The sequence below is a fragment of the Pelodiscus sinensis genome, unplaced genomic scaffold (genome assembly GCF_049634645.1).
Source record: "Pelodiscus sinensis isolate JC-2024 unplaced genomic scaffold, ASM4963464v1 ctg35, whole genome shotgun sequence".
NCBI classification, from domain to species: Eukaryota; Metazoa; Chordata; order Testudines; family Trionychidae; genus Pelodiscus; species Pelodiscus sinensis.
In genome coordinates, this window is record NW_027465908.1 from 5,528,148 (window position 1) to 5,555,860 (window position 27,713).

Genomic DNA, 27,713 nt, shown 5'->3' on the forward strand with positions numbered 1-27,713 from the left:
AGGTAACATTTATTTACATTGGGATTAATAATAAAGCAGAATGATTTTATTAAGTAGAAAATAGGATTTAAGTGGTTACAAATGATAATAGATCAAAGTAAGCTACTAAGCAAAACAAAACAAAACACTCCAGCTAAGCCTAATACATAAAGAGAAATAGTTGTATATCTTAATTTTTCACCCTTTTTCTACTTATTTCAGGTAAAGACCTTCTTGGGCTTATCTTTTTCTGTTCTGGGTCCAGCAGCTTCTCTCCATCCCCTGTACTTACAATTCTTCTATTTCCGTTAAAAGCATTTTAGGAAAAGAGCATCTAGATTGGCACGGACGCTTTTCTGCAAAAGCACTTTTTGTGGAAAAGCGTCCGTGCCAATCTAGATGCGCTTTTCTGCAAAAAAGCCCCGATCGCCATTTTCGCGATCGGGGCTTTTTTTGCGGAAAACAAATCTGGGCTGCCTACACTGGCCGTTTTGCGCAAAAGTTTTGCGCAAAAGGACTTTTGCCCGAATGGGAGCAGCGTAGTATTTCTGCAAAAACACTGACAATCTTACATGAGATCGTCAGTGCTTTTGTGGAAATTCAAGCGGCCAGTGTAGACAGCTGGCAAGTTTTTCCAGAAAAGCAGCTGATTTTCTGGAAAAACTGGCCAGTCTAGACACAGCCTTAGGGTGGGGAGTAGTCTGTGAAGCCTGCTAAAGACAGTCATTGTTTGCTTCCCATTTCTTAAATAGAATTTCCCCAGGATGGGAAATCTTTGCTTAATTCCTCCTACCCCCATGGAAAAGTGCAAAATTCAAGATGGATTCCAACGTCAGGTGTCATGGTCACATGTCTTTGTAGGACCAACCATAGCCCAGGTTCACTGGAAAAACAAGACTATTCACAGGTAATAGTCTTGAGTACCAGGCCATTAGGTTTCTAAAGTACCACTAATGATTTTTACTAGCACATCTAGATTAATAAACATGTTTATACTGCGTATTTCTAACTTCAAATACAGGAATGATACGTGCACACAAATATAATATACACATTGAGGAGATTATAAGAACTCCAATGATAGATTTCATGCCTCATTTTGCATAAAGCATATTTGAATTATGAATATTCCTATTAAAATACATTTGTATAAGAATATGGGGGGTACAGTGTCACAAAATGATTTTTTAAAAACTTCTCTTTCCACTATGCAATACTTGTCACATTCAGTGCTGCAGGATGTTCCTCCCTGGGTCTCTGTTTCTGCCAGGTCTCCTCAGGAGCTCTGCCAGTTGCAGTTGTTGGCTTATTTCCTCATCTGTTGTGATAGAAAATACAGAAGGAATTGGGAAAAAGAACAGAGTACAGTTATTCATAAAATTAAGACTTCTGCCATAACAGCACATCCCTGCATGTGACAGATAGCAGCACCTTTCCGCTGGCTTTCTGTTTCAGTTGAAATTGATTGCAATGTACTCTGTTATTTAATATCTTTGGTCTCTTTTCTCTTGTTATAGTCATGTTACTGAAGATCACCTTGTTTTGTGTGAGTAGAGACGTGGTGAGCAGATGAATCTGTTCAGCCAAGCACCGTTCCAGTAATTAGCTAGCACAATGGAGCATCACAGCAGGGATGAGATGAACTCGAAAGAGGAAAGTCCACAAGTGTGGTCTGAATCTGCTGAACAGGAACAGAATACTGCTCAGGTGACTAGCTGCTCCTAGAAATTTCTTTAATTATTTTGTAGAGCCAGGGACTGGGCTGGGCTTGCTTGCCCAACACTTTTGTACTTAATTACCTGAAGCCTGCCATCTTGTGCTTCAAAAGATAAGCTTGAGAAGAAATCATATCCTAGCCACTCACTGTGTTTTCAAAGTAAAGTTTTAGCAGTTGAACTGAGTGTGAACCAATGCTGTGAAGACTGAGTTTGCAGACAGTCTGAAACAATAGCTCTGAGAGATATTAACTATTACTTTTCATTTTGAGGGGCATGATCTTTGGAACCTTCCACTGATTTTATCATCAGACCTTTGGTTAAAGTTTAAAATGCAGAAGGAGTAATGCGAAAAGGAAATATGTAATTTCCAGTGACCGCTACAGCCCATTCCTTCTTTTATGAGTAAGAATTCATTGAATTAGTTTAACTGATGTCAGTATGATTAATCACATGAAGCCCATAATACTTTGCGTAGTAAATTCCTACCACCATTTTTTTCACTGAAAGTGTAACATATTCATATCATCACACATCTTCTTTTCTTTAATTTTTTTAGCACTGATGTGGATCAGTTCAAAGCATCACTGTCAAGAGTAATACATATGCAAAAATGTTTTTAAACCGTGGTTATTACTGACTCTTAGATTTATAAAAATCTCATTTATTCAACATTGCGCATTTTTTATTCTTTGCATTCCACTCAGTTTGGACAGCAAAACTAAGATTGATCAGTTTCACATTAATTTCAAAGCAGTTTCTTCTTTAGTTCTTAAATATTAGTACGAAACTGTTGCTCAGGGTCTCAGCAGTGTAAAGAATGATTAAAATATATACTAAAAACAAATTTTGGCTGAATTTGCACAGGATTGTGAGTAAGGCCTTGGAATCCTGGTTGTCTGAATAACTTGCTCCCTAGACTTTGCAAGAAATTGCATTTCTCTGTAGCTCAACATCTCCAGCTGTAAAATGGGAATAACAATACTTTCTCTGGCTTTTGCAAAGGAGGGTAGTGCAGATTCATTACTATTTTCACAGCGTCCTGGAAATGAAAGGCACTGAATGAGTGCTAAATATTATTCTCATAATTATTTATTTTTGTTTGTTTGTTTATTGTTTGTAAAATTAGTGCCTAAATTAAGATGGACAGGTATTTTCTTGGAAAAAATTCTGAAAAGGGCAAACAAAATACATTAATTTATAACAAGCTTTAATAAAATTATGTGAATTTTATTTCAGACTCTGAAAGTTTAGTACCTACAGTCTAGCTAAGATACTTTGGAAATGGATACCTAAAATAAGATTCCTAATTCCATATTTAGGTACTTAAATAAGTGGCCCAGTTTTCAAAAATGCTGAGAACTCAGCTCAAAGTTGCAAAGAAGAGACCAGTTGCCTGCTGGCAACAAGATGGAGTACACCGATGGAGTACACCAACTCATTTCAGAAAGGCGACCAAACAATTGGACAAGTGTGGATAACAATTTCAGTCACAATCTGCGATATATGAACTGCTGGCCTGAAGGTGGAATCTCTGTATCCCATTAGCAGTGTTAGGAGCTATCAAATAATTTTTGCAATTATATTTTTTTCCAATCAAATAACTTTCTGCATGTACATCTTACAGGGAAATAGTTCCACATATCACATTCCAACTTTATAGTATATAGTAGTATCATTTGCAGAAGCATCATAGAACATGAGAACTGAAAGGGACCTCGAGAAGTCATCGAGTCAAGTCTGCTACCCAAATGGCAGGACCAAGCACTGAGAGGTGTCTATCTATCCTGCTCTTAAATATCTCCAGTGATTGAGATTCTACAACCTCCCTAGGCAATTTAGATATTTGAAAACCGCTATCATGTCCCCTCTCAGTCTTCTCTTTTCTAATCTAAAGAAGCTCAGTTCTTTCAGTCTTCCCTCATGTCATGTTTTCTACACCTTTAATCGTTTTTGTTGCTTTATGCCATCAGTACATTAATGAATTATTTTAGTTATTCAAATAAGAACTCAGTATTTACTATCCAAATACAGAACTGAATGAATGAAATAATATAAATCCACAAACCATATTAAAATGAATTGAAAAAGTATATATAAATGAACAAGCCTTGTTCTGTGTCACATCAACTTCTTTTTGCTAAAAGCAGAAGGGTGAAGAATGTTAGGAAGGACTGTGTATGAACATTTATGTCTCTAATTAAAATGCAGAGGAAAAAAGAAAGCGTATGGTGCTTTTTATGTCCAGGTTTTGGCCTGGCTGGCATTAGATTAGACTGCTTCATCTAAATTATACAATGTTTTTTGTGTTACGTCCATAAATAATTAGCTATGTAGATTGGACTTAGGAGATCTTTACATGTTGAAGATGGCTATTATGAGTGTGTTTGTGGATACTTTCACATAGGATATTTATTGTATATCATCTTCATTTCTCCTCTAGGTGCACTTTGTCCCTGAAGGTGGAGCAGTGGCACAAATTGTGTACAGTGATGATCAGGACCGGCCCCCTCAGCAAGTCGTCTACACAGCAGATGGAACCTCTTACACTTCAGTGGACACCTCAGAGCACACATTGGTTTACATCCATCCTGTGGAGGCTACGCAGGCATGTGTCATTCCACATCCATCCCCTTTTTGCCCCCTAAGGGCTATACAGAATAATAATTTAATTCAGGGTTAAAACCAGCTACCTACAAAGTTATGTGGTTTGTATAATGGCCATCAGCTATGCACAACTACCTCTCTTGAACCACTGGTGAAGAGGGAATATGTACTGTTCATTCCAATCAACTACATATGTTGTAATCACGCCAAAGCTATTAATCACAAAGTACTGGCTATTTCTCTTCAGTAAGATTGGATTGTAATTAAAACAGAGGTATTTTTTAAAACACATGTAATCCCTGCAGAAATTGTGCCCACACAATATTCCATAAAATGCTAAAAGCTGTAGAAGGACGTGAATACACAGAAGAGGAAGAAGTGCTGCTTAATCCATGTTTTTCTTGGATACAGTCTCCTTATTTTACACAGTGCTGTTCTGGTAATTAATAATAACAAGAGAGTCTGTACTTGTATAGCACTTTTTGTCTGAGGATCTAACCCAGTAGTCCTTATTTTGGCAAAACTATTGATTTCAGAGACCTGATATCTGTCCTGCATTTTTATTAGATTAAATAAGTATCTAATAACTGCTGCTTCTGATATCACATAAAATATATGCTATATATGTATGTATATTTTCTTTTGTATATATATTTAAAGGGAAAGAGATCTTGTTAAGAACAATTAATCCCTTTCGGTATGTCTACACTACCACCCTAGTTCAAACTAGCGTGGTAATGTAGGCAACCGGAGTTGCAAATGAAGCCCGGGATTTGAATTTCCCGGGCTTCATTTGCATAAAGCCGGGCACCGCCATTTTTAAATGTCCGCTAGTGCGGACTCTGTGCCGCGCGGCTACACGCGGCATGGAGTCCGCACTAGCGGACATTTAAAAATGGCGGTGCCCGACTTTATGCAAATGAAGCCCGGGAAATTCAAATCCCGGGCTTCATTTGCAACTCCGGTTGCCTACATTACCCCCCTAGTTCGAATTAGGGTGGTAGTGTAGACATACCTTTTGTTGATATGGCAGCATTAATATTAACATTGTAAAAGAACTGTGTTTGGCATATGGGAGTTGCCTTTTGCCTAAATTTCTACCTACATAATACAACTCTGAGCTAGTATATGCAGACTTTCTCATACTATCATGCATGGACTGCCAGCAGTCTGCAGATCCCATGCAATTTGAGAACAAAGTGGTGAGAGACTGAGGTATTGTGAAAGGAGATGGCTCATGAGTGGTAATTGCCTAGAAAGTTACTAATCAAATATTTAAAAAACTAAATATGCTGTAGAGTGTATAACTAGAACATTAACTTACATTTGAGCACAGTGCATTGTAAAGTACTGATTGCATTTTACAGTATCATGTTTATTCAGCATGCATCTAGAACCCTTCAGACTGTAATATTCTCAAATCTCAGAAGCCAAGCAGAGTTGACCTTTGTCATCACTTTGTTTTCCTGAGGTTTTCTCTTCCCAGAGAAGTGGTGTGAGAAGTGATCATGCTGGTTTACTAGGTGGCACTCCTTAGTCCTGAAACAATACTGGAGGTGTCATGTCTACAAGAATTTAAAAACTAACTTCCTGACCACTTGTACCCATTAAAGATTCCATGCCAAGTTCAAATATAAGAGTTGTTGGCTACATTTTCTTTTAAGGGGAGTTCCCTCACACTTACAGAAGGATGGAATTAGTAGTTTGTCTTCCATCTCCAGCTTCTTTGCTCCTCACTCAATTCCATTTTGGGTAAACGTTTTCCCTATCTAACGCGTCCTGTAATTTCAATAGAATCCATTATGTCTAAATTTTTGCTGTAAATTGTATTGTAGTGTTGCTATCAACTGTTAAACAGCTGCTGTATTTCATCCTAGAGGTTGTTACCCTTTAGCAATGGGGAAAATGATTATTTCATATATTCCGTCAGTAAGGTCTGTAAAGACCTTTTTGGGTATCTGAATGAAAGGTGATATATAAATGTAAAATTATTATCCTTTTATGGAACTGCTGCTAATTTAAGTTTACTTCCTACATATATACCGTTACTTGGGATAAGTTGAATACAGGTGCTACCCACAGTAATATGCACTTCTGAACTTCAATAAAATAAATAATTCTACATAGATTGCTTTTTAGCAAGAGGGTAACTCTTCTTCTGTGATTTGGCAGTATATGGAGACCAGCTTGATAAGCCTTTTTTGCTTTGTTTAGACTTTGTTTACAGATCCGTCCCAAGTGGCTTATGTCCAGCAGGATGCCACAACGCAGCAGGTGAGAAGCATTTTTTTTCCTGAAGGATCCTGTATAACGCAGTGAAACAGCTGTCGGAGCGTAAAGGGGCTCTGTTGTGGATTGCATATGCTATTGTGGATCTTGGAGTTATGTCCAGAACAAATCATGTTCTCTTTTAATGATTCAATACAAGCCTTTTGGTGATCATGAGAAGGAAGCCTTACAATAACAAGCCAGGGCTGTCTTGACCAATGTATGTATAAATGAGTAGAAAGATTATTAGAGAATTCAGCTTTAAACTTTAAAGGGGTGGTTTTGCTACTACACTGGCTTTTTCCTCCTTAATATTATGAAAATTGTTTGACAGCGTCCTTTCAAATGGGAGAATAGAGCTGTGATGATTTTTGTTTTGGCTAATGGCTGCGTCTAGACTGGCAAGTTTTTCCGCAAAAGCAGCTGCTTTTGCGGAAAAACTTGCCAGCTGTCTACACTGGCCGTTTGAATTTCCGCAAGAACATTGACTTCCTACTGTCTGAAAATGCTTTTGCGCAAGAGGGCCAGTGTAGGCAATGCGGTATTGTTTTGCGCAAAAAAGCCCCAGATCGCGAAAATGGCGATAGGGGCTTTCTTGCACAAAACCACGTCTAGATTGGCACAGACGCTTTTCCGCAAAAAATGCTTTTGTGGAAAAGCGTCCGTGCCAATCTAGATGCTCTTTTCCGCAAAAGCAAAACTTTTCCATTAAAAGCATTTGCGGAAAATCATGCCAGTCTAGACATAGCCTTGGTTTTTAGGTAGCTAAGACATCTAGGTTTCCTCCTTCAGGGTTTGAGCCAAGGACCATTGAAGTCAATGGAGTTTTTCTGCTGATCTCAGTGGACTATGGATCAAATTCTTAATTTGCCAAACATTTCTCAGGTATTTCCTAGGAAAGTGATTGTAAAGGCTAAATACTCAAATTGTTTGGTCCATGTCTATTCCAGGCTTTCTGCTTGGTGTGCTCACCAGTTTGAAATTGACTAGAAGTAGCATGAAATTTAGTGCTGTGGTTGTAAAAGCTGGATGATGTAAGGTATTTTTTCTGAGACAGTGAGGAAGAATTATTTTTCATTTTATCTAATATGTACCTAGCAATTGGAAAGTTCAAGGAAATGATAATAAGATAAAGTAATTTCACTTCTAGTTTATTGGTTCAAAGTAATTTCTGATTTAAAAATCATTTGATAGATATTTAGTGGCCTATATGAAGTAAGATGATGGGTTTTAATCAGTTCCACATTACAAAAGCTACCATTACAATTTATTCGAGCCTGCAATCTTATGGGTAGTTGGGGAACAGATTTGAAGGAATGAACAGACATGGAGAGCAAGCTCCTTTCTCACTGCTATGAAGTGACCCTCCAAATCTGGATTGAGGCACATTGGTAGACAACAGTGTGAAGGAAGCTTACTGCACTGTTGTCTGTGCTCTGTCTGTTCTGTGGATAGAGGCATAGTTGCCATTCTGGCATTTTTTACCAGTCTGGATTCACATTGAAAAATAACAAACAAACCCCACCATATTATTGTCCGTATAATCTGTTTTTTCAGCAGGCTTTTAGCTGTAAATATATGATCAAACTTAAATCCAGAAACCTTATATACACAAAGCAAGTTATGTACTTAAAACACAGCAAATATACTGGCTCACATCCCAACTCGTGATAATGATAGGATATACTACATGGGACCTAAGCATTTTATTTTTATATCCCCTAACCTCCCACCAAGGTCCCACCCATACACCAACATCTTTTATGTCATAACTTTCCCAGGCTAGGACTTCCATTTGTTTGTGAACTGTTATCATATCATTAGGGCGGCTGCTGCTTCAGTGAGTATTCTACATACACATTTCCTGTGTGAAATCTGAACTAATCATCACAGTTAAAATAATAATGAAGGCTCCTTTGTCTTTCAAAGGAACTTGATTTGAAAGAGCCATTCCAAGACTTTTGTTAAAAGTAATGTTGGTCCCTTGCAGTGCATTTCATGGAGATGAATGTAACAATGTGTTTGAAGTGTGATATATATGGAGGCTCTAATATGATATCTGCACAGACACAAGCTTTGTTTAAATCCTCATTGCCGGCAGGTCTGGAGTCATGCCACTGAATAATGCTGCCTATCGCATTGCCATTTGGCACCAGGAAATGTCAATGCCAGACAGTTAATTTCAGCTGTCTTCTTGGCAGCAGCCTGATAATTTTCACACTGTTCTTTGCAGCCATAATTTTGAAGCCGTTTTATAAATTAGACCAGTTAAAACAACAACAAACTCCAAGGAACTAGGAACTTGAGTATCCATGTATATTTTGAGGGGGTATTATCTGTTCCCTGAGGGTTCGTCTACACAGCAGTGTTATAATCTACGTCAACGCTACAAGCCATTATTTCAACATAATATTGAAATCATGTTGAGCTGGAGTACTTCTTACTCCACCTCCTGTAACCCCTATTTTATGAGGCGTAAGGGAAGTTGGAGGAAGAGTGCTCTTTTGTCAGACTTCCTGCTGTGTAGACAGCGCCAAAAGCCGAAATAAGCTATTTCGACTTAAGCTACGCAATTGACATAACTCAAGTTGCGTAGCTTATTTCAGCTTTAGCCCTGCTGTGTAGAAGTGCCTTGAGAGAATAATTTGCAGGCTTTTAGGGAATTGCACTAATTTACAGCTCTCTGTTATACTGGCCAATAAATCCATTCTGTTGTGCCCATTCTAGCTCACAGTAAAGTCTAGGTTCTAATATTATTTCTTTTAGAGCAGAATTAGAATTAGAAAATATATACTACCTTTCTATATGTATATATCTATAAGAGGGACTTTCTCCCTTTCTATTCTTGACTGCATATCTTTTGTTCTGGTTTTAGTTCTCTCAAGGTCTCTCTATAGATGGGTGAAGGTTTGTGTCTCAATTGAAAGACTGCTTATAAAATTATAGGCAATTCTAGCACTAGTGCAGTGTGAATGGTTAGGAAAAGTGAAAGTTCAGACAGCACTGTGATGAGCATTATGTAAAATAACTGCATAGATAAGTGGAAAGCAGAAAACAATGCTAACATTTGGAATCTTCTAAGTTTTGAGTGCTCCAACTCTCAGTTTAATCTCATTATTATTAGTTTCTTTAATGCCCGTTGGTTTGTTTAAGGAAAAGAAACAGAGAAGAAATTAAGGAGCTATTTCCTTTGTCACAAGGGAATAGAAAAGGGTGAGAAATATGTGTATATGGGGAGAACCAAAGGAAAAACAAGGTCCCCAGTACACTACTTTTAACAGAACCCAGCTAGCTAAAGGGCATTTGAACACACTTGCAGCTAGCATGGTTTTAATCTAAGACTGGAAAGGACCTTAAATTAAAGTTGAAAGCTGGAGATAGAATATTCCAAAGCTGCAAAATTCAGAACCCGTTTTCCTCAAATTCAGGAATATATAAGTCCAGGTGCTTGGTTCAGGCCCATCACCAAAAACATCTTTCAAAGTCTGCATTTTTTCATGTTGCAAAGAAGCTGTGCATGCAGGGCACTGCCCATATTTAAATGACTGATGAAATGATGCAGTGCTAAAATGAGTGCCTATGATTTTAGGTAACTGTGCTCTTGCCTGCTGCTGCTCAGAGCATGAACCCTACAAACCTCTCCGTGCTCGGCAACGTTGCTGAATCCCCTCGGCAAATGGCTCTGGAGCAGGGGCCACAAACAGACAGAGTAAGTTGCCAGGACCCTGTTTCTTTTAAATGTAAAGGTACTCTGATTTTACTGCCCCATGGAAAGTGATGATTAAATACGTCTGAGTGACGTGGAAAGTGATGCAAAAAACTTTTTTTTTTGGTGAAGGCTTCTAGAGCACTCCACAGTCTCATCATGCAATGTGGAGGGTTTTTTGAGGGAGCGGGGGTATTTGTTCAATGTATCATTGAAACATGGCCTATGGACTGTTCTCTCTGAAGCAATCACTTTAAAATATTTTCCCAAGGCTTTGAATATCAAATTTAGTAATCTCTATTATTCTGTTTGACCAGTGTCTGCTGATTTCTTTTTAGTAGTCTATTAAGACACTTTATATAATCTTTTTGTTATGAGATGCCTATTTTGAAGTTGGGATATTTTGTACAGTGTGTAGAATTTACCTTTGCTTTCTGTGTGAGAGAAGAGAAAGAAAATCTTCATTAAAATCAGAACTAAAACCAAATACCATTTAGCTATAAAGAATCAGCCTCCTTGTCTTATGTTGTTAGGCATTTAGTTCTTAATTATCTGCTGCCTCATTGAACTCTGCCTGTGTGTATGTGCGCGTGTGTATGTGTGAGAGAGTGAGACTGTGAATTCTGCCTCTGTGTAGGGGTTGTTTTCATTTGCTTTTGTGGTAGGAGGGCGATTGTTAGAGACCCAAGGTACTTTCTTCAAGCATGGATGGGGAATGGGTTTTGTTCAGTTGCTAAGATCCAAAATTCTCCTCTCATTTGGTGCATCCTCCTGCTTGTCACTATTTAATGGAGGCGGGTAGATATTTTCACAAAGCTCCTACCCAGCAAGGGTCTCAATATAGTGAAGAATTACAGGACACAGCTTCAGCAGTCATATACACATGATTTCACGATCCCTCATTCTCTAGTTACCAAAGGAAACAAAGAGCTTTGATCCCTTCTGGATAGAAGAGCCATCTAACTCAGTGCTGTGAATTCCTTCCTCAGGCATCATTACCAGTGCATAACCAGGTATTACCTCCTATGGATGCAGTGGATGGTTCTGATCCATTAGCATCTCTGCAGAACCCAATGGGTACAATGGAAACAAAAGAGGAAGATGATGATGATGACGATGAAGATGAAGATGAAGATGAAGACGCGGAAGATACTGATTTGGATGAATGGGACCCAGATCCACCTCGACCTTTTGACCCCCATGATTTATGTAAGTATAAGAGGAAGTATTTAATTTATTGCCCCTTTATGCTTCCCTGGTTGGTAGGTTTTTTTCTCTGCCATTTGGTAAGCGAAGTCAAAGACCATGCAGTGATTTAGAAATTGTAACCATGTTTGGATTGCACCTGCAGTAAATATTCTCACACCAGCCTATCTGACTTTCGCCTGGGGAGGGCAGGGTGGTGGGTTCAAGTCCTGCCCCTTCCTTCCCCTCCCCCCCCCGGAGGGATGGGACAGGACAGCCAACACCCAGGCTGGCCCCGGTGGAAGGCAGAATAAGGGACACCCTGAAGCTAAGGAGGTGGGGTGGCCTGGGGATAGGGCACTTGCCTGGAGAGGGCAGGGGGATGAGGTCAAGTCCCACTCCACTCTCCTCCTCTCCCTGGACAGCCACACTCTCCTCCAGCTGGAGTCCATGGACAGCTGCATTCTCCTCTAGCTGGAGCCTATGAGAAGCTCTCAAGGAGTGAGGGCACTGTTTGCTATAAGTAAATCTGGAGACTTCTCTTCTGTTTCATTTTAAGATGACACCCTACTTAAAGCATAAACAGACCACTGGCCTGACTGGTGTTGCACCTAAAGAAGTTTCTGACAAATAGTCAAGTCAGAGGTGCTTAAAGGAAGATTATATCTTGTGTGTAAGGGCCTTTCTTTATGCCCGTGCATGGGAACTCATGTCCATTATTTATGTCCTCTCTGTGTGTTTTGTAGGGTGTGAAGAGTGTAACAACGCACATCCCTCGGTGTGTCCGAAACATGGACCTTTGCATCCAATCCCAAACCGGCCAGTGCTGACCAGAGCAAGAGCCAGCCTCCCCTTAGTACTTTATATAGACAGATTTTTAGGGGGAGTGTTCTCCAAAAGACGCATTCCCAAGCGCACACAGTTTGGCCCCGTGGAGGGACCGTTGGTCAGACAAACTGAACTGAAAGACTGCTACATCCATTTAAAGGTAACACTGTGCGTGCGTGTGCATGCGTGTGTGTGTGTGTGTGACAGACAAAGAAAGAATGAGAGAGAAAGAGAACGAGAGAGAGACCTTACACTCCTTGTTTTTCATGCCCTAGAGTCTGTTGTTCTGACTTTATCACAGATATTCTCCTGACACCTTCATATCAGTGCAGTGCAACTCTTCCCAACCTCATACAGCAGAGAGCTACTTGTCATCCAGTTAGACTATTGTGCTCTGACATACGTGTCTCATGACCGTGGGTATGATGTTTCACTTTTAGTACAGGCTAATTTCAAGTACCAGCACAAACTTTGCAAATCCATCTCAGGACATTTTGCAGGCATTGCTTTGTGGCATGCTGTGACTTTAGTTGGCTACATTTCTTCTTTCCGCCCCCTCCTCCCCTGACTTCTAGAGGGAAGGGGGATCGTCTTCCTTTTTTAAGTCTGTTTGGATGGAAGAGGAATGGTTGAATGTCTCTGATCTTTTTGCTTACTGATTTGCGAGTAAGGAGTACTCCTTTATTCAGTGGAGGAGAGGCCACAAAGAGCCTTGAGACTCTGTAGAGGCACAGCCTGAAGATTACTGGTCCATCTAAACTAATACATTAGGTCTTCCCCATCTCTGGCTTCGGTGGCCTATTTACAGTGGTACGCCAGGTATAGAAATATGGTCAGTGCAATGAACATAATGCTTCCACTCACCATCTGTGAGTGGCTTCATTGGCTTTGCATGTCCCTGATGATCCTAGATTCCACCGGTGTCTACTTTTAGGCACCTTTTTAAGTTACATCTATTGCCAGAGTCCTGTGGGCAAAGTGAAAATCTCAGCTCTGACTGCATTACCTTCCTCACGGAGAAGCTGTGATTGCCAGAACAGATTTTAAAGGGCTCCAATTCCTTTGTATTATGTGACCACTGTGGAACATTGACCACTCTGTGTATTTTGATTTTTGACTCAGGTGTCTCTTGAGAAGGGCGACAGAAAAGACAGGGATCTACAAGAGGACCTGTGGTTTGAGCTGTCTAGTGAGGCACTTTGTAATTGGATGATGTTTGTACGTCCAGCCCAGAACCACCTGGAGCAGAACCTGGTGGCATACCAATATGGCCACCATATTTATTATACAACAATTAAGAATGTGGAGCCCAAACAGGAACTGAAGGTATGAGACGTTCACCCTTCATAACTCTCCTTTATATTGGGAAAGAAAGTGAATCGAATTGTATAAAAATATCCCAAATACTCAACTCATTTATGTTCCACCTAAGCTACAAATTGAAATCCTGTTATTGCCAGGTCCCTGGACCTGGTTAACTCAAGTGTATACAAGGCCTTAAACATTAGGGCTTATTGCTCTAAAATAGTCTGAGCAATTTCTTAACTTACTTAGCTAGCCAAAACATATGGGGACCTGATCCACAGCCCACTGCAGTCAGGAGAAAAACTGTCATTGATTTCAATAGGCTTTGGATCAGATCCTGAATGAGGAAACTTAAAATAAATGTGTACAAATGAACTTTCTCCCTCTCTCTCGCTCTCCCTCTTTAATAGTGTACTCCTAGCTAGGAATGTAAGCGACTAGTTAACTAGGCCCTTGACTAGTCACTTCTTCCCGCTCTTGCTGCCTCTGTCAGCAAGTGGGGGGAGGCAGCAAGTGGGGGGAGCAGGAACCAGTGTTGGGGGGGAGCTTCTTATCGCTCTCTTTCTCTTCCTCTTTGTCCCATCTGCCACATGTATGTCACTGGTTGTTGGTGTTCTAGTATTCTTTAAAGTAATGAGGTCTCTTGCTTCACCCAACTTTCCTGTGACTTTTGCAGCTTATACTCCACACATGCAATTTAATTTTTATATTTCTACTTGAAAACAATATGAAGTTACATTTTTCCTAGATTGAAAACATTTTATTTTCATGTAAGTTAGGGATGTTAAATATCGGTTAATTGAATAGTTGATTAACCTCATTAATTCTTATAGAATAGTTGAGTAACCTATAGGCTATATCAGAGGCAGTGGCACGGGATGCCAGGCAGGAGCTGGTCCGCAAGGGGAGTCAGTTTAAAAACCAGCTCTCCTTGCAGACCTGCTGTCTGTCGCCCTGTGCGGGGTGACGGCAGCCCCTGTCCAGTGCGGGGTCTGAGCTCCTGGACCCGGCACGAGCCAGAAACGAGCCAGCCTGCCAGCCTGCCTGGCTCCAAATACACTTTAAATGCAGAGTCACTGCTGACCAGCCTGCTAAAAAATTTATTGGGGGGGGGGGGGGGCAAAGGCATGTACTATATAGCAGTAACTGATAAGCTTTTGCTTATTAGTTAATTGGTTAATTAACTACACTATTACATCCCTAATGTAGATTAGCATGGGATGATTGGGAGAAGCTGCTTTAATTTCAAATATCCATCTTGAGAACTAGGGGGCAGGTAGAAAGCTGATTGCTGTTGTCAGGAATTTTCTTGCTGTTCTGTTTCTTCTCTCTCTCTCTCTCTCTCTCTCTCTCTCTCTCTCTCTCTCTCTCTCTCTCAGGCCTTCTCTACACACTTGTTTCAAGAGTTTAACAAAAATTTCTTTTAAACCCATGTAGTTAAACTAGAGCAAAATCTGGTATATACACTTTTATTTTGATGAAGGAGTGACACTTTTTCTGTTCCAAAAATGCTGAATTAATATAAGCCTGGTTTGAAGCAGTTTAAGAGTGTCCATATGGCCTTTTGTTCCTGTTTCACTAAACCAATGTGAAATCACACTTTGGGTATAATCAGCATATATTTGCATGTAGATAAGCCTTTAATCTTGTTTTGTGCTTTAGAAGTGTCATTTGGGAGTAAAAAACAGGCTGATAAATAAGAGTTAAAACAGCTTCATTGTATATTTTCTTTTCTCTAATTAGATATTCATGAAACAGTAAGTTGTGTGTGGGAATGGAGCCAGGAGGGTCATTAAAGCAGAAGCTCACATTGCTTGTCAGACTCATAGACCTTTGTTATTAATGAGCTGTTAGTTTCCGTTTTCCAGAAATGTTTGTCCTCTCAGTGCGGTGCCTGGGAAAGAACAAATACCTGCTAATGACTCCAGCATGAATATCATTTTAGGCTTCTGCATAGAAATAAGATTCGGCCCTCCCAAAAGTGAAACACACAAATGTATCATAAACAAAATACAGGACTATGTAGCACTTTAAAGACTAACAAGATGGTTTATTAGATGATGAGCTTTCATGGGCCAGACCCACTTCCTCAGATCAGATAGTGGAAGAAAATAGTCACAACCATATATACCAAAGGATACAACTAAAAAAAATGAACACATATGAAAAGGACAAATCACATTTCAGAACAGAAGGGGGATGCGGGGGGTGCGGGGGGGGAGGGAAGGAAGGTGAATGCCTGTGAGTTAATGATATTAGAGGTGGGGAAGGGTAGATGTCTGTGAGTTAATAGTATTAGAGGTGATAATTGGGGAAGCTATCTTTGTAATGGGTAAGGTAGTTGGGGTCTTCGTTCAGCCCCCTGCGGAGAGTGTCGAATTTTAGCATGAATGCCAGTTCAGAGGATTCCCTTTCAAGTGCAGATTTGAAAGTCTTCTGAAGTAGGATGCAGGTGAGTAGGTCATTAAGACAGTGTCCTTTCTGGTTGAAATGGCAAGAAACTGTTTTTTCTTTGTGATCCTGTCTAATGTCTGTTTTGTGGGCATTGATTCTTTGGCGAAGTGTCTGAGACGTTTGTCCAATGTACATAGCAGACGGACACTTTCGGCACATGATAGCATAGATTATATTTCTGGATGCGCAGGAATATGTATTCTTGATCTTATAACTCACTTGGTTAGGCCCAATAATGGTGTCAGCAGAGTGAATATGTGGACAAAGCTGGCAACGGGGTTTGTTGCAAGGGAAAGTACCAGGGTTGGTATTAGTGTGGTATGTCCTGTGGTTGTTGGTAAGAATCATCTTGAGGTTAGGTGGTTATGTATAGGAGAATATGGGTCTGTCTCCCAGAGCTTCTTGGAGTTTAGTATCCTGTTCCAGTATAGGCTGTTGGTAAGAATCATCTTGAGGTTAGGTGGTTGTCTATAGGAGAATATGGGTCTGTCTCCCAGAGCTTCTTGGAGTTTAGTATCCTGTTCCAGTATAGGCTGTTGGTAAGAATCATCTTGAGGTTAGGTGGTTGTCTATAGGAGAATATGGGTCTGTCTCCCAGAGCTTCTTGGAGTTTAGTATCCTGTTCCAGTATAGGCTGTAATTTATTGATAATGTGTTGGACAGGTTTAAGTTGGGAGCTGTAGGTGATGACAAGTGGTGTTCTATTGTTGGTTTTCTTGGGTCTGTCAGCTAATATCTTTATGGCTGACCTAGAACAACGTTTCCTCAATTTCCATCCCCTTTTACCCCTTCTCTACTTACGCTACATCGATGACATCTTTATGATCTGGACGCATGGCTAAGAAACACTGGAGACATTCCACAGAGATTTCAACAACCTACACCCCACCATTAACCTCAGTCTGGACCATTCCACACGAGAGATCCATTTCCTGGACACCACAGTACAAATCAACAATGGAAAATTGGACACCACCCTCTACAGAAAACCCACTGACTCGTACAGTTAGCTACATGCTTCCAGCTCCCATCCAGCACAAAGAATCAATGCCCAACACAAATGAATCAAATCTGCACTTGAAAGGGAATCCTCTGAACTGGCATTCATGCTAAAATTCGACACTCTCCGCAGGGGGCTGAACAGAGACCCCAACTACCTTTCCCATTACAAAGATAGCTTCCCCAATTATCTCCTCTAATACTATTAACTCACAGACATCTACCCTTCCCCACCTCTAATATCATTAACTCACAGGCATTCACCTTCCTTCCCCCCTCCCCCCACATCCCCCTTCTGTTCTGAAATGTGATTTGTCCTTTTCATATGTGTTCATTTTTTTTAATTGTATCCTTTGGTATATATGGTTGTGACTATTTTCTTCCACTATCTGATCTGAGGAAGTGGGTCTGGCCCACGAAAGCTCATCATCTAATAAACCATCTTGTTAGTCTTTAAAGTGCTACATAGTCCTGTATTTTGTTTCAGCTACACCAGACTAACACGGCTACATTTCTATCATTATTCTAAATGTATCATAAGTCTGTCACTGGAAAGTCTTTGTCTACACCAGTGTTTCTCAACCAGTGGTACAAGTACCCCAGAGGTACTCGACAGAAGTCTGGGGGGGGGGAGGGTACGTCAACACAATCGAAATTTGGAGAAAACTGAATTTTTGTTTTGAGTTTTTTATAGCATTTTATTATTTTTGTACTTTTTACACCCAAAAATTTAATCACCCGCCCGGCTATGATTAAGTTGTTTAAACAAATGTGTTGCAACAGTAGAAAAAAATTGTGCATGTCTGAAAACTATAGGTACTGGGGGTACTTACAATTTTTTTTAAAGGTGTACTTTATAAAAACATGTTGAGAAACACTGGTCTACACTACAGCTTATGTTGCAAGAACTTATGTCGCTAAGAGTTGTGAATAACTGCCTCCTACCCCAGAGAGACATAAGCACCAGTGTGAACAGCTCTCTAGCTGCCCTCCCCAACATTGGGGGTGGATTAATTAAGTCAACTCTTTCCATTGCCATAGTGGAGCTACACAAAAGATCTTACAGAGTCACAGCATCTGTGCAGCTATGTCGCTATAAGCTGTCTAGTGTAGTCATAGCCTAAAATCCCGTTTAAGGCTCATCTTAAAAAAACATTTGTAAGGTCAGTCTTTTTAATGAGATGGGTTGGTAACCTCTGAAACATCACTAGAACCCTGACTGTGATTGTCTTTGCTGAAATCCTTCTCCAAGATTTAGTTTCTGTTTTTTGCTTTCTTCTCTTCTCTCTTGATTAGGTTTCCTAAATCCCTATTCTCTAAATTACAGGGAGTCCAGGTTTTTCTTTACGAAACAGGGGCATGATGTTCTAATCTACTATTATCTCAGATGCATTTTAAAATTAATCTCAGCATGCCCTGCTGCGTATTGTCTGTAAAGAGAAGAACAACCATTTTGTCTTCTTCGAGTGATTGCTCATGTGCATTCCAGTTATGTGTGTGCATGCAGCGTGCACGTGTCGTCGGAAGTTTTTCCCTCAGCAGTATCCTTAGGGCCAGCGGGGAGCCCCCTGGAGTGGCGCTGGTATAGTGGCCCATATATACCCCTACTGGCCCCCTCACCCACTCAGTTCCGTCTTACTGCCGTGACGGTCGTTGGAACAACCCTCAGCTCATCTAACAATAGTTGTCTTCAGTATTGTTTGTTTCTTCACTTAGCTTAAGTACCTGCAATTAAGTTAAAGACTCTTTTGTTGTTTGTTGTTTTCATTGCTGCTCCCCGCCGCGGCGCGCCGTGTGCCTGTGGCAAGGCATACCCGGCCCGCAAGGCTTTAAGTCCTGCAAAAAGTGCCACAAGCCTATGCCCCGTGATGACCCTCATTCCTCATGCTTAAAGTGCATGGGGCTCCTCACAGAAGCCTGCAAAATCTGCAAGGCGTTTAAGCCGTGCACGAAACGCGAGAGAGTCGCGTCTTAAGATCATCCTTATGAAGGCGGCTGTCCAGCTGGTACTGACATTGGAGTCGGCACCGGGTCCTCACAGCGCACCGGTGTCAGTGCAGCCCTCCCCCCCGCACCGTGCCTACAGAGACCTCGATACCAGTCTCAGTCTCCAGCATCGCAGAAGAAGAGGAGGCCTAACAGGGGATGGTCCCCTGCTAGACACACGCCACCCATGACCCTCCTGCTGCTCCTGGACCTGATTACTCAGGACTCGGGCAGGCTCCACTACCCAGACCTGCACTCGCTGCATTTGACAGCATGTAAGCTCCATGGCTAACGGCTGAGGAACTTCAGTGCTCAGAATGGGTCCAGGAAGTATTACTGGGTAGCAGAAAGCCCTCCACTAGGACCACATACCTGGCTAAGTGGAAACGGTTCTGTATCTGGGTTGCCCAAGAGAGGGTACACCCACAGCGAGCTGTGATCCCCTTGATCCTGGATTACCTGTTAGACCTCAGGCTCCAGGACCTTTCTTCCTCCTCTATCAAGGTTCACTTGGCAGCCATTTCGGCCTTCCACCCAGGGGAAGAGGGGAAAACTCTGTTTGCTAACCCAGTGGTCAACAGGTTTCTGAAAGGGTTGGACAGGCCTGTCCCCCAGTGGGACCTAAATCGGGGTCCTTTCCAAACTTATGGGATCCCTGTTCGAACCTTTAGCGACATGTTCCCTTCTATACCTGTCCTATAAGGTGTCTCTCCTGGTGGCACTCACATCTGCCAGGTATCCGAACTCAGGGCGCTCACCTCGGATCGCCTGTACACAGTGTTTTTCAAAGACAAGGTTAGGCTCTGCCTCCACCCAGCTTTTCTGTCCAAGGTAGTGTCTTCTTTCCACACCTTTCAGGTTATTTTCCTGCCAGTCTTTTACCCCAAGCCGCATGCATCTGGGAAAGAACAGGCTTTACACACTTTAGATGTGCGCATGGTGTTAGCTTTTTACTTAGACAGGACAAAACCATTCAGGAAGTCACCTCGTCTCTTTGTGGCCATTGCTGAATAGGTGAGGGGTCAACCTGTGTCCTCCCAGTGGATCTCCTCTTGGATAACCGCTTGTATCAAGAAGTGCTATGCCCTAGTGGTTTCAAAGGTTTGTCATAGTCGGGGGTGATAGTGGGGTAAGCTCCCACTATCTATAAAATGCTCCCATGGCATGCGTCTCCAATACCCTCTGACAACCAAAGTCCAGCTCCTGGCCTTCACGTATGGCTTAGTTTTTTAAGTCCGGCAAAACTGTTTGTACTGACAGGAGAAGGGGCGAAGGCGGGTGACTGGCGCCTTAAAACCAGTTGCTTCGGGCAGGTGGGGCTCATGAGTCTGGGAAGGCCACCCACCTAGGAGAAGGGAAACCCTGATTTAAAACCTCCGCTGCCTTGCGATACCTAGTTATGGGAAAGGCTTTGGGAGTAAACCCTGAGGAAAAATCCGGAGATGGAGCCCCTAAGGCAGTTTGAGGTTGTACTCAACCTCACTCTGGCAGCTCCTGCGACGACATTGGTGCCAAGCTGTACTGGCTTTCGCCTTTCCCTTGGGTTAAATCAGTGGCGTGGAGAGGGGGATCCTGCTGCTGGGCATCAGCCGGTTCTCAACTTACTTGCCCAGGCCTACGCCCTGGAGAGGACACTCCGGCATCGCTTTCTGAGCGGTGACACAACACGGGAAGCAGCAGTTACTGGTATTAAGCCACTGCACTTGATTGTCGTAGAGTGAGGCACCAGAGGTGGCTTCCGACGGTGGAAGAGGTCTTCGGATCTCATTGGGCAGCTACTGCCTGCCTCAAGCTGGGCAGCCCCCAGCCAAATAGGTGCTGCCTCGCCATGGTCCACTTGCTCCACTGGATGTGTGGGGCTTAGGGAATCACCAACAGGTGGATCGTTAACCTTACACCAGGCAAAACAAACAAGCGACAAAGTAATCCAGCCTTCAGGCTGGGCACATGGAAAGTAAGGACCATGTTCTTCTTCAAGTAGTGTCCCCGTGGGTGCTCCACTGTAGGTGAAGGGTTGCCCTGAGCCGCAGATCGGAGCTTTGTATAGCAGTTTCCCCTGTTGAGTCACGCATGCCCAGGAGGCGTCTCGAGCCCTTCCCGCCTCCTGAGGAGCGTGACTCAACCCCCTCCCTTTCAGTTCCTCTTTAACCGCCCTCGTCAGCGGACGGAGCACTTAGGAGCTCCCTGTCAGATTATCTGACTGCTTTCCTCTTACTAATTTAGGCATAGTTTAGCTTCCCCTGTTATCCTAGTTACTCTTTCCCTGTTTCTTTATTAAAAAAAAAAAAAAAAACCTAGAAATAGGAAAAATAGATTAGTTAAATCCCCCCCCTCAGGGGGGACTTGAACTTACCTCAGACCGAGACTCTGGTGAACCGGCTTTCTCCCGCCTGTCAAACAGGAAACACATAAAGACTTAAAAAAAAAAAAAAAAAAAAAAAAAAGAAGAAGAAGAAGAAGCAAACCACATAAACTATAACAATATAGTAATTTCAAGAGCGAGAGAGCCTGCAATGTCCGGCTCCTCAGGGTTTAAAAAGTGCGCTCAATGCCGGGACCCAATGCCGGCTTCAGACGGCCACTCTGACTGCATACGGTGTTTGGGGGAGACTCACTCTCCACACAACTGTACCCACTGCAATTCCCTGACGGCAAGAGCCAGAAAAGACCGTGAGCTCTGCCTCAGGATGATTTTATTTGAAAAAGCTCTACAGCCTGCGGGAGAACAATCTGCACCGCAGCAAGAGCCTCTGCCACCTTCCAAAAATACCCCGAGACCCAGGGCATCCCGCTCTCTTCCAGCCTCTTCCTCTCGCAAACATAGAGGAGAGGCACACCAGCATGGGAAGTCCCCTGCCACTAAGGCTTCGGGGCGATCCTCCCACTCCGCACCGGTATCGGGGCGCTCAACAGCTGAGCGGCCCCGGGAGCGCTCTAAGCAGCCGGCACGGCATGAAAAGCCGCTGCCGCTTCAAACTGCGGTGTCGCTTGCAAGCATGGGAAGCGACAGTCCCGGCTTTCAGTCGTGGACTCAGTACAACAACGAGCGAAGTTTCCACAGTATAGGACGGGCAATGCAGGACACCGCTTTCAGTCCCGGCACTGCTTCAAGCCTCTGCGGCACCCCGGGACCATTCTCAGCAGCCGGCACGGCATGAAAAGCCGGCGCCGCTTCAAACCGCGGTGCCGCTTCACAGCCCGGCACCGCTTCCAGCCCCGGCGCTGCTCCAAGTCTCCGCAGCGCCGAAACCTACATCGCGGCTTAAAGCTGCAGTGCCTCTTAAAGCCACGGCACCGCAGCAAAACAATGGGCAGTCTACGAAGCCTCTGGCAACAGCAGATGCTCCACTGGTCCTCCCACAGCCAGACAAGCAGCCAGATAAGACTCCTAGGGATCAGCCCCAACAAGAGACTGATCCATACAGTGGACATCATGATCTGTGCCTGCCCTCTACTTCTTACTCTCCTGAGGGGTCTCCGTCAAGGCGATCCCCTCCCAGATCGATGTCACCGTCGTCTCTCCACAACGCTCCCCTTCCTGATGATGACCACCACACGGTCTATTCCTCACGACATCCATCACCTGAGAAGGCTCGCTCTCACCATTATAGGGCTCCGCCACAACATGGCCCATGGCACCCATACTGGCCTTACCCACCTCCACCTTATCCACCGCAATGGGGACCGTGGGAACACTGGGAGCCATATGGACACCGCTCCCCACCTTGTTCCATTGCATCCTGGAGAAGTTTGCCTCGGCCACAACCCCTAACTCCAGCAAGTTTTTCGGAGGATGAGGTGGAACGAATCTCAAACAACGACTCAGATACTCAGTCAGTAAACATCACACACTCTGATGCCCTGGATGCACAACCAGAGGACGCCGTAGTACCACCAGACACTGGAACGATTGACGATCTGAAACAGTTCCAAGAACTATTCAAGAGAGTAGCGACAAGCCAGAATGTCTCCCTGCAAGAGGTGCAGAAGAAACAATATCAATTGTTAAAGAATCTACATCCGACACTACAGGGCAAGATTGCCCTACCGATAGACGAGGCAATCATGGAAACTTCAGAAGATCTCTGGAAGACGCCTGCATCTATCCAACCAACTAACAGGAAAATTGACAGAAAGTACTTTGTCCCCTCAAAAGACAATGACTTTCTCTTCACTCACCCACAACCTAATTCACTAGTCGTGGACTCAGTACAACAACGAGCGAAGTTTCCACAGTATAGGACGGGCAATGCAGACAAGGACCACAAAAAGTTGGACTCCTTTGGCAAGAAAGTATACTCCTCTTCAACCCTACAACTCAGAATATCAAATTACTCTGCTCTTTTAGCAAATCACAACTTTGACAACTACTCAAAACTGGGAGAACTAATGGCACATCTCCCCGACTCCAAAAGACCCATCTTAAAATCAATAGTTCATGAGGGCCATATGATCGCCCGCGCCGCTCTCCAAATGGCAATGGATGTAGCTGACACTGCAGACCGAGTTACAGCTACAGCGGTGGTGATGCGTAGAGCCTCTTGGCTCCAGTCATCTGGAGTTCCACGCGAACTCCAGCCCAAAGTGGAGGACTTGCCATTTGACAAACAAAAGCTATTTGCAGCTACTACGGACGAAATGCTCCATAACAGCAAAAATTCTAAGTCCACACTTCGCACGCTAGGCATGGGCACGCCACCATATAAACGCAGACGATACACTCCATATAATTCATATAATCGATACCGATATGGACAATACAATCGACCACAGAGGCCTTATGAGGACAACAGACCAAGACAGAGAGGTCCCAGAAGGCGACCCAACCAAGCCCGCCCACCAGCCAACCAACCATCTAAGCAGCAAATTTGAACATTTGGTCGAGGGTCTGCAAGACCTCCCACTCGATCTCGCACCTCAACATGGCCATCTATTCAACCACCGTTTGCTTGCCTTCCTCCCACAGTGGGAATCCATAACATCGGACTGCTAGGTCCTAGAGATAATTCGAGTGGGCTATACCATCCCTTTTATTTCTATCCCCCCTACCCTTCCCCCTACCCCGTCCCTTTTCAGGGACCACTCTCACGAGGACCTTCTAAAACAAGAAGTCAATTGGCTCCTTGCCATTGGGGCTATAGAAAGGGTACCTCGAGAGTTCCACGGGAGGGGGTTTTACTCAAATTATTTCCTGACCGAAAAAAGAACGGGGGGCTGGAGACCTATATTGGATCTCTGCAAATTGAACAAATTTCTCAAGAGACAGCGTTTCAAGATGGTCACTCTTTCCACAATCATTCCTGCGCTAGATCGAGGGGACTGGTTCGCAGCCCTCGACCTCCAAGATGCCTATTTCCATGTAACCATCCACCCCGCCCACAGACGCTACCTATGCTTCACGTTGGGACTGGACCATTTCCAGTACAAGGTTCTTCCCTTCGGCCTCTCATCAGCCCCGAGGGTATTTTCCAAGGTACTGGCGGTTGTAACCGTGTATCTCAGAGGGCAGAACGTCATCATATTTCCCTACCTAGATGATTGCCTCCTAAAAGGATCCTCATACGCCGAAACCGCCGCTATGATACATACGACCACAGCCCTCCTCAGTCGTCTAGGCCTTCTAATCAACCAAGACAAATCAATTCTGTACCCGGTTCAAGATATAGAGTTCATTGGCGCACGCCTGGACTCACTTACAGCCCGGGCATACCTACCTCAACAATGGTTTGCAACCATGCAAAAAATTATAAACGGGATGCTCGCAGTTCCTACCACCAGAATACTTACATGCCTCCAACTAATGGGACACATGGCTTCCACCACCTACGTAGTCCACCATGCTCGTCTGCACTTCCGATGTTTCCAGCTCTGGATTGCAGCCGTTTATATCCCATCACGACACCCTCGAAACAAAACGGTTACTATCCCACCAGACGTGCTCGCATCCTTACAATGGTGGACAGTGTCAAACAATCTTCTGGCGGGGGTTCCGTTCCAACAAATCGAACCCACTATTCAAATCACCACAGACGCTTCCCTGCTCGGCTGGGGTGCACATATGGATGGCCACGAAGTTCAAGGCAGGTGGTCCCCAAACGAGACACTCTTACATATCAATCTCCTCGAATTGAGAGCAGTAAGAAATGCCTGTGCACACTTTGCCTCCGACATCGCCAATCACACAGTCCGCATCCTAACAGACAATATCTGTACGATGTTCTACATAGACAGGGTGGAGCCCGCTCCCGCTCGCTATGCACGGAGGCTATTTGCCTGTGGAATGCGTGTATCCGCAACCAAGTAACCCTCATAGCATCATACCTGCCCGGAGTGAACAATACCAAAGCGGACTCCCTCAGCCGAAACTTCACCACGGACCACGAATGGGAGTTACATACGGAGGTGGCGAACCCAATTTTCCATCAATGGGGATGGCCATTGATAGACCTCTTCGCTTCTACCCAGAACACCAAATGTCCCCAATTCTGCTCGCGTGTGGGACTTGGCAAACACTCTCTGGGGGATGCCTTCCTAATCAAATGGACAGCCCCCCTACACTACGCCTTTCCTCCCATACCGCTCATCCCAAGAGTTCTGTGCAAGATCCTGAGAGACAAAGCCCTAGTCATCCTGATTGCACCATCATGGTCTCGCCAAACCTGGTACCCATACCTTCACAGGCTAGCGGTCCAGCCACCCCACCCACTACCATACCGGATGGACCTACTGTCTCAGGACAACGGCAAGATACTGCATCCACAACTCAATACCCTGCACCTTCACGCATGGCTTCTCTCTGGTTCTCGGAGGTAGAAGAGCGCTGCTCCCAGCGAGTAAAAGACATCCTCCTCCATAGCAGGAGGCAGTCTACTCGGAAAACTTATCAACAGAAATGGACACGTTTCTGTCATTGGTGACAGCGAGCCAAGGTGGAACCCCGTGCCTCACCACTAAATACCATCCTGGACTACACTCTGAAGCTTAAGGCATCAGGACTGTCAATCTCCTCTCTAAGAGTACACCTCGCTGCAATAGCAGCATTTCATACCTCAGTAGACGGCTTCTCCATTTTTAACCATCCTATTACGAAGAGATTCCTCAAGGGGCTCCAGAATGTGTACTCACCACATAAGGCCCCACCCCCTTTATGGGACCTAAATCTTGTTTTGAATTGCCTCACCAGACCTCCCTTTGAGCCACTGGCAACAGTACCACTTCCCTTCCTTTTTATGAAAGTCTGCTTCCTATTAGCCATTACCTCCGTCAGGAGGGTGAGCGAACTCGGAGCACTAATGTCAGAACCTCCTTACACAGTTTTCACTAAGGATAGGGTAATACTGAGACCCCACCCCAACTTTTTTGCCAAAGATATGTACAGAATTCCACCTCAACGAACCGATCGTATTACCTACCTTTTTCCCAAAACCGCATTCTTCGCAGACAGACGCCAGCCTGCACACTCTGGACATCCGGAGGGCTCTGGCCTTCTTCCTAGAAAGAACAAAACCATTTTGTAAATCCGAAAGACTTTTTATTTCCATTGCTGAACGATCCAAGGGGACACCAATATCATCGCAACGAATCTCAAAGTGGATATCGACATGTATAATCAAATGTCACTCTCTGGGCAATAGACCGTTACAATGCCCACCACGAGCGCATTCTACTCGAGCCACGGCCGCTTCTACAGCCTTTCTGGGCAATGTCCCCTTAAGAGACATTTACCGAGCAGCAACATGGTCTTCAGACCATACTTTTGCTAAACACTACGCTATCCTTCCACAACTCAAGAGCGATTCAGCAGTTGCCACAGCAGTACTCTCTACCACTGCTAAACAATGACTCCGGCTCCCTCCAGCCTTACATTGAATACTGCTTTGTTGTCACCTACAGTGGAGCACCCACGGGGACACTACTCGAAGAAGAAAAGGGAGTTACTCACCTCGTGCAGTAACGAGTGTTCTTCGAGATGTGTGTCCCCGTGGGTGCTCCACGACCCTCCCTACTTCCCCTCTGCTCGGAGTCAAAATTCTCGGGCGGAGACGAGGAACTGAAAGGGAGGGGGTTGAGTCACGCTCCTCAGGAGGCGGGAAGGGCTCGAGACGCCTCCTGGGCATGCGTGACTCAACAGGGGAAACTGCTATACAAAGCTCTGATCTGCGGCTCAGGGCAACCCTTCACCTACAGTGGAGCACCCACGGGGACACACATCTCGAAGAACACTCGTTACTGCACGAGGTGAGTAACTCCCTTATTCCGGGCCTTACTGAAGACCTACAGATCATTAGTAATCCCTGGAAGACAGCCGTCATTAATAATGAGCTGAGAAGACTGCGGATGGACATTGTAGCCCTCCAGGAAACAAGGCTATCGTCCTCTGGATGTCTCTGGGAGAAGGATTTTTCCTTTTTCTGGCACGGGAAGCCTCCAGAAGAGACCAGGGAACACGGTGTTGGCTTTGCAATTAGAAACAACCTAGTTGGCTCAGTCATACCACCAAATGTGGGAACTGAGAGAATGCTGAAAATCCAGCTTCAAATAATCAGTGGGCATGGCCAACATCTTCAGCATTTATGTGCCTACTTTAACTTCTGCCCAGGAAGATAAGGACAAGTTCTATGATGAACTTAGTATTGCCATCAGTGAAGTATCTTCCCATGAGCCGCTATTCATCCTTGGCG

At 43.8% G+C, this 27,713-nt stretch overlaps 1 protein-coding gene and 1 long non-coding RNA gene across 6 annotated transcripts in view; one reads left to right on the forward strand and one right to left on the reverse strand.

Moving 5' to 3' along the window:
- LOC142824491 (PR domain zinc finger protein 10-like) overlaps positions 1 to 27,713 on the forward strand; it is a 105,819-nt gene that overhangs the window by 17,369 nt on the left and 60,737 nt on the right. For all 5 annotated transcript variants that reach the window (XM_075916507.1, XM_075916506.1, XM_075916505.1 and 2 more), the window contains exons 2-8: positions 1,497 to 1,686; positions 4,138 to 4,302; positions 6,516 to 6,575; positions 10,159 to 10,278; positions 11,265 to 11,484; positions 12,207 to 12,448; positions 13,411 to 13,614. In XM_075916507.1, the coding sequence (XP_075772622.1) occupies positions 1,594 to 1,686; positions 4,138 to 4,302; positions 6,516 to 6,575; positions 10,159 to 10,278; positions 11,265 to 11,484; positions 12,207 to 12,448; positions 13,411 to 13,614 (1,104 nt within the window). In that variant the 5' untranslated portion in view covers positions 1,497 to 1,593. The remainder of the gene's footprint in view (positions 1 to 1,496; positions 1,687 to 4,137; positions 4,303 to 6,515; positions 6,576 to 10,158; positions 10,279 to 11,264; positions 11,485 to 12,206; positions 12,449 to 13,410; positions 13,615 to 27,713) is intronic.
- Positions 509 to 27,098, reverse strand: LOC142824492 (uncharacterized). Its single transcript, XR_012899352.1, has 4 exons — positions 26,975 to 27,098; positions 26,445 to 26,523; positions 21,386 to 21,422; positions 509 to 1,297 (listed from the first exon to the last, which is right to left on the reverse strand). It is a non-coding gene; the product is annotated as an uncharacterized LOC142824492 (long non-coding RNA).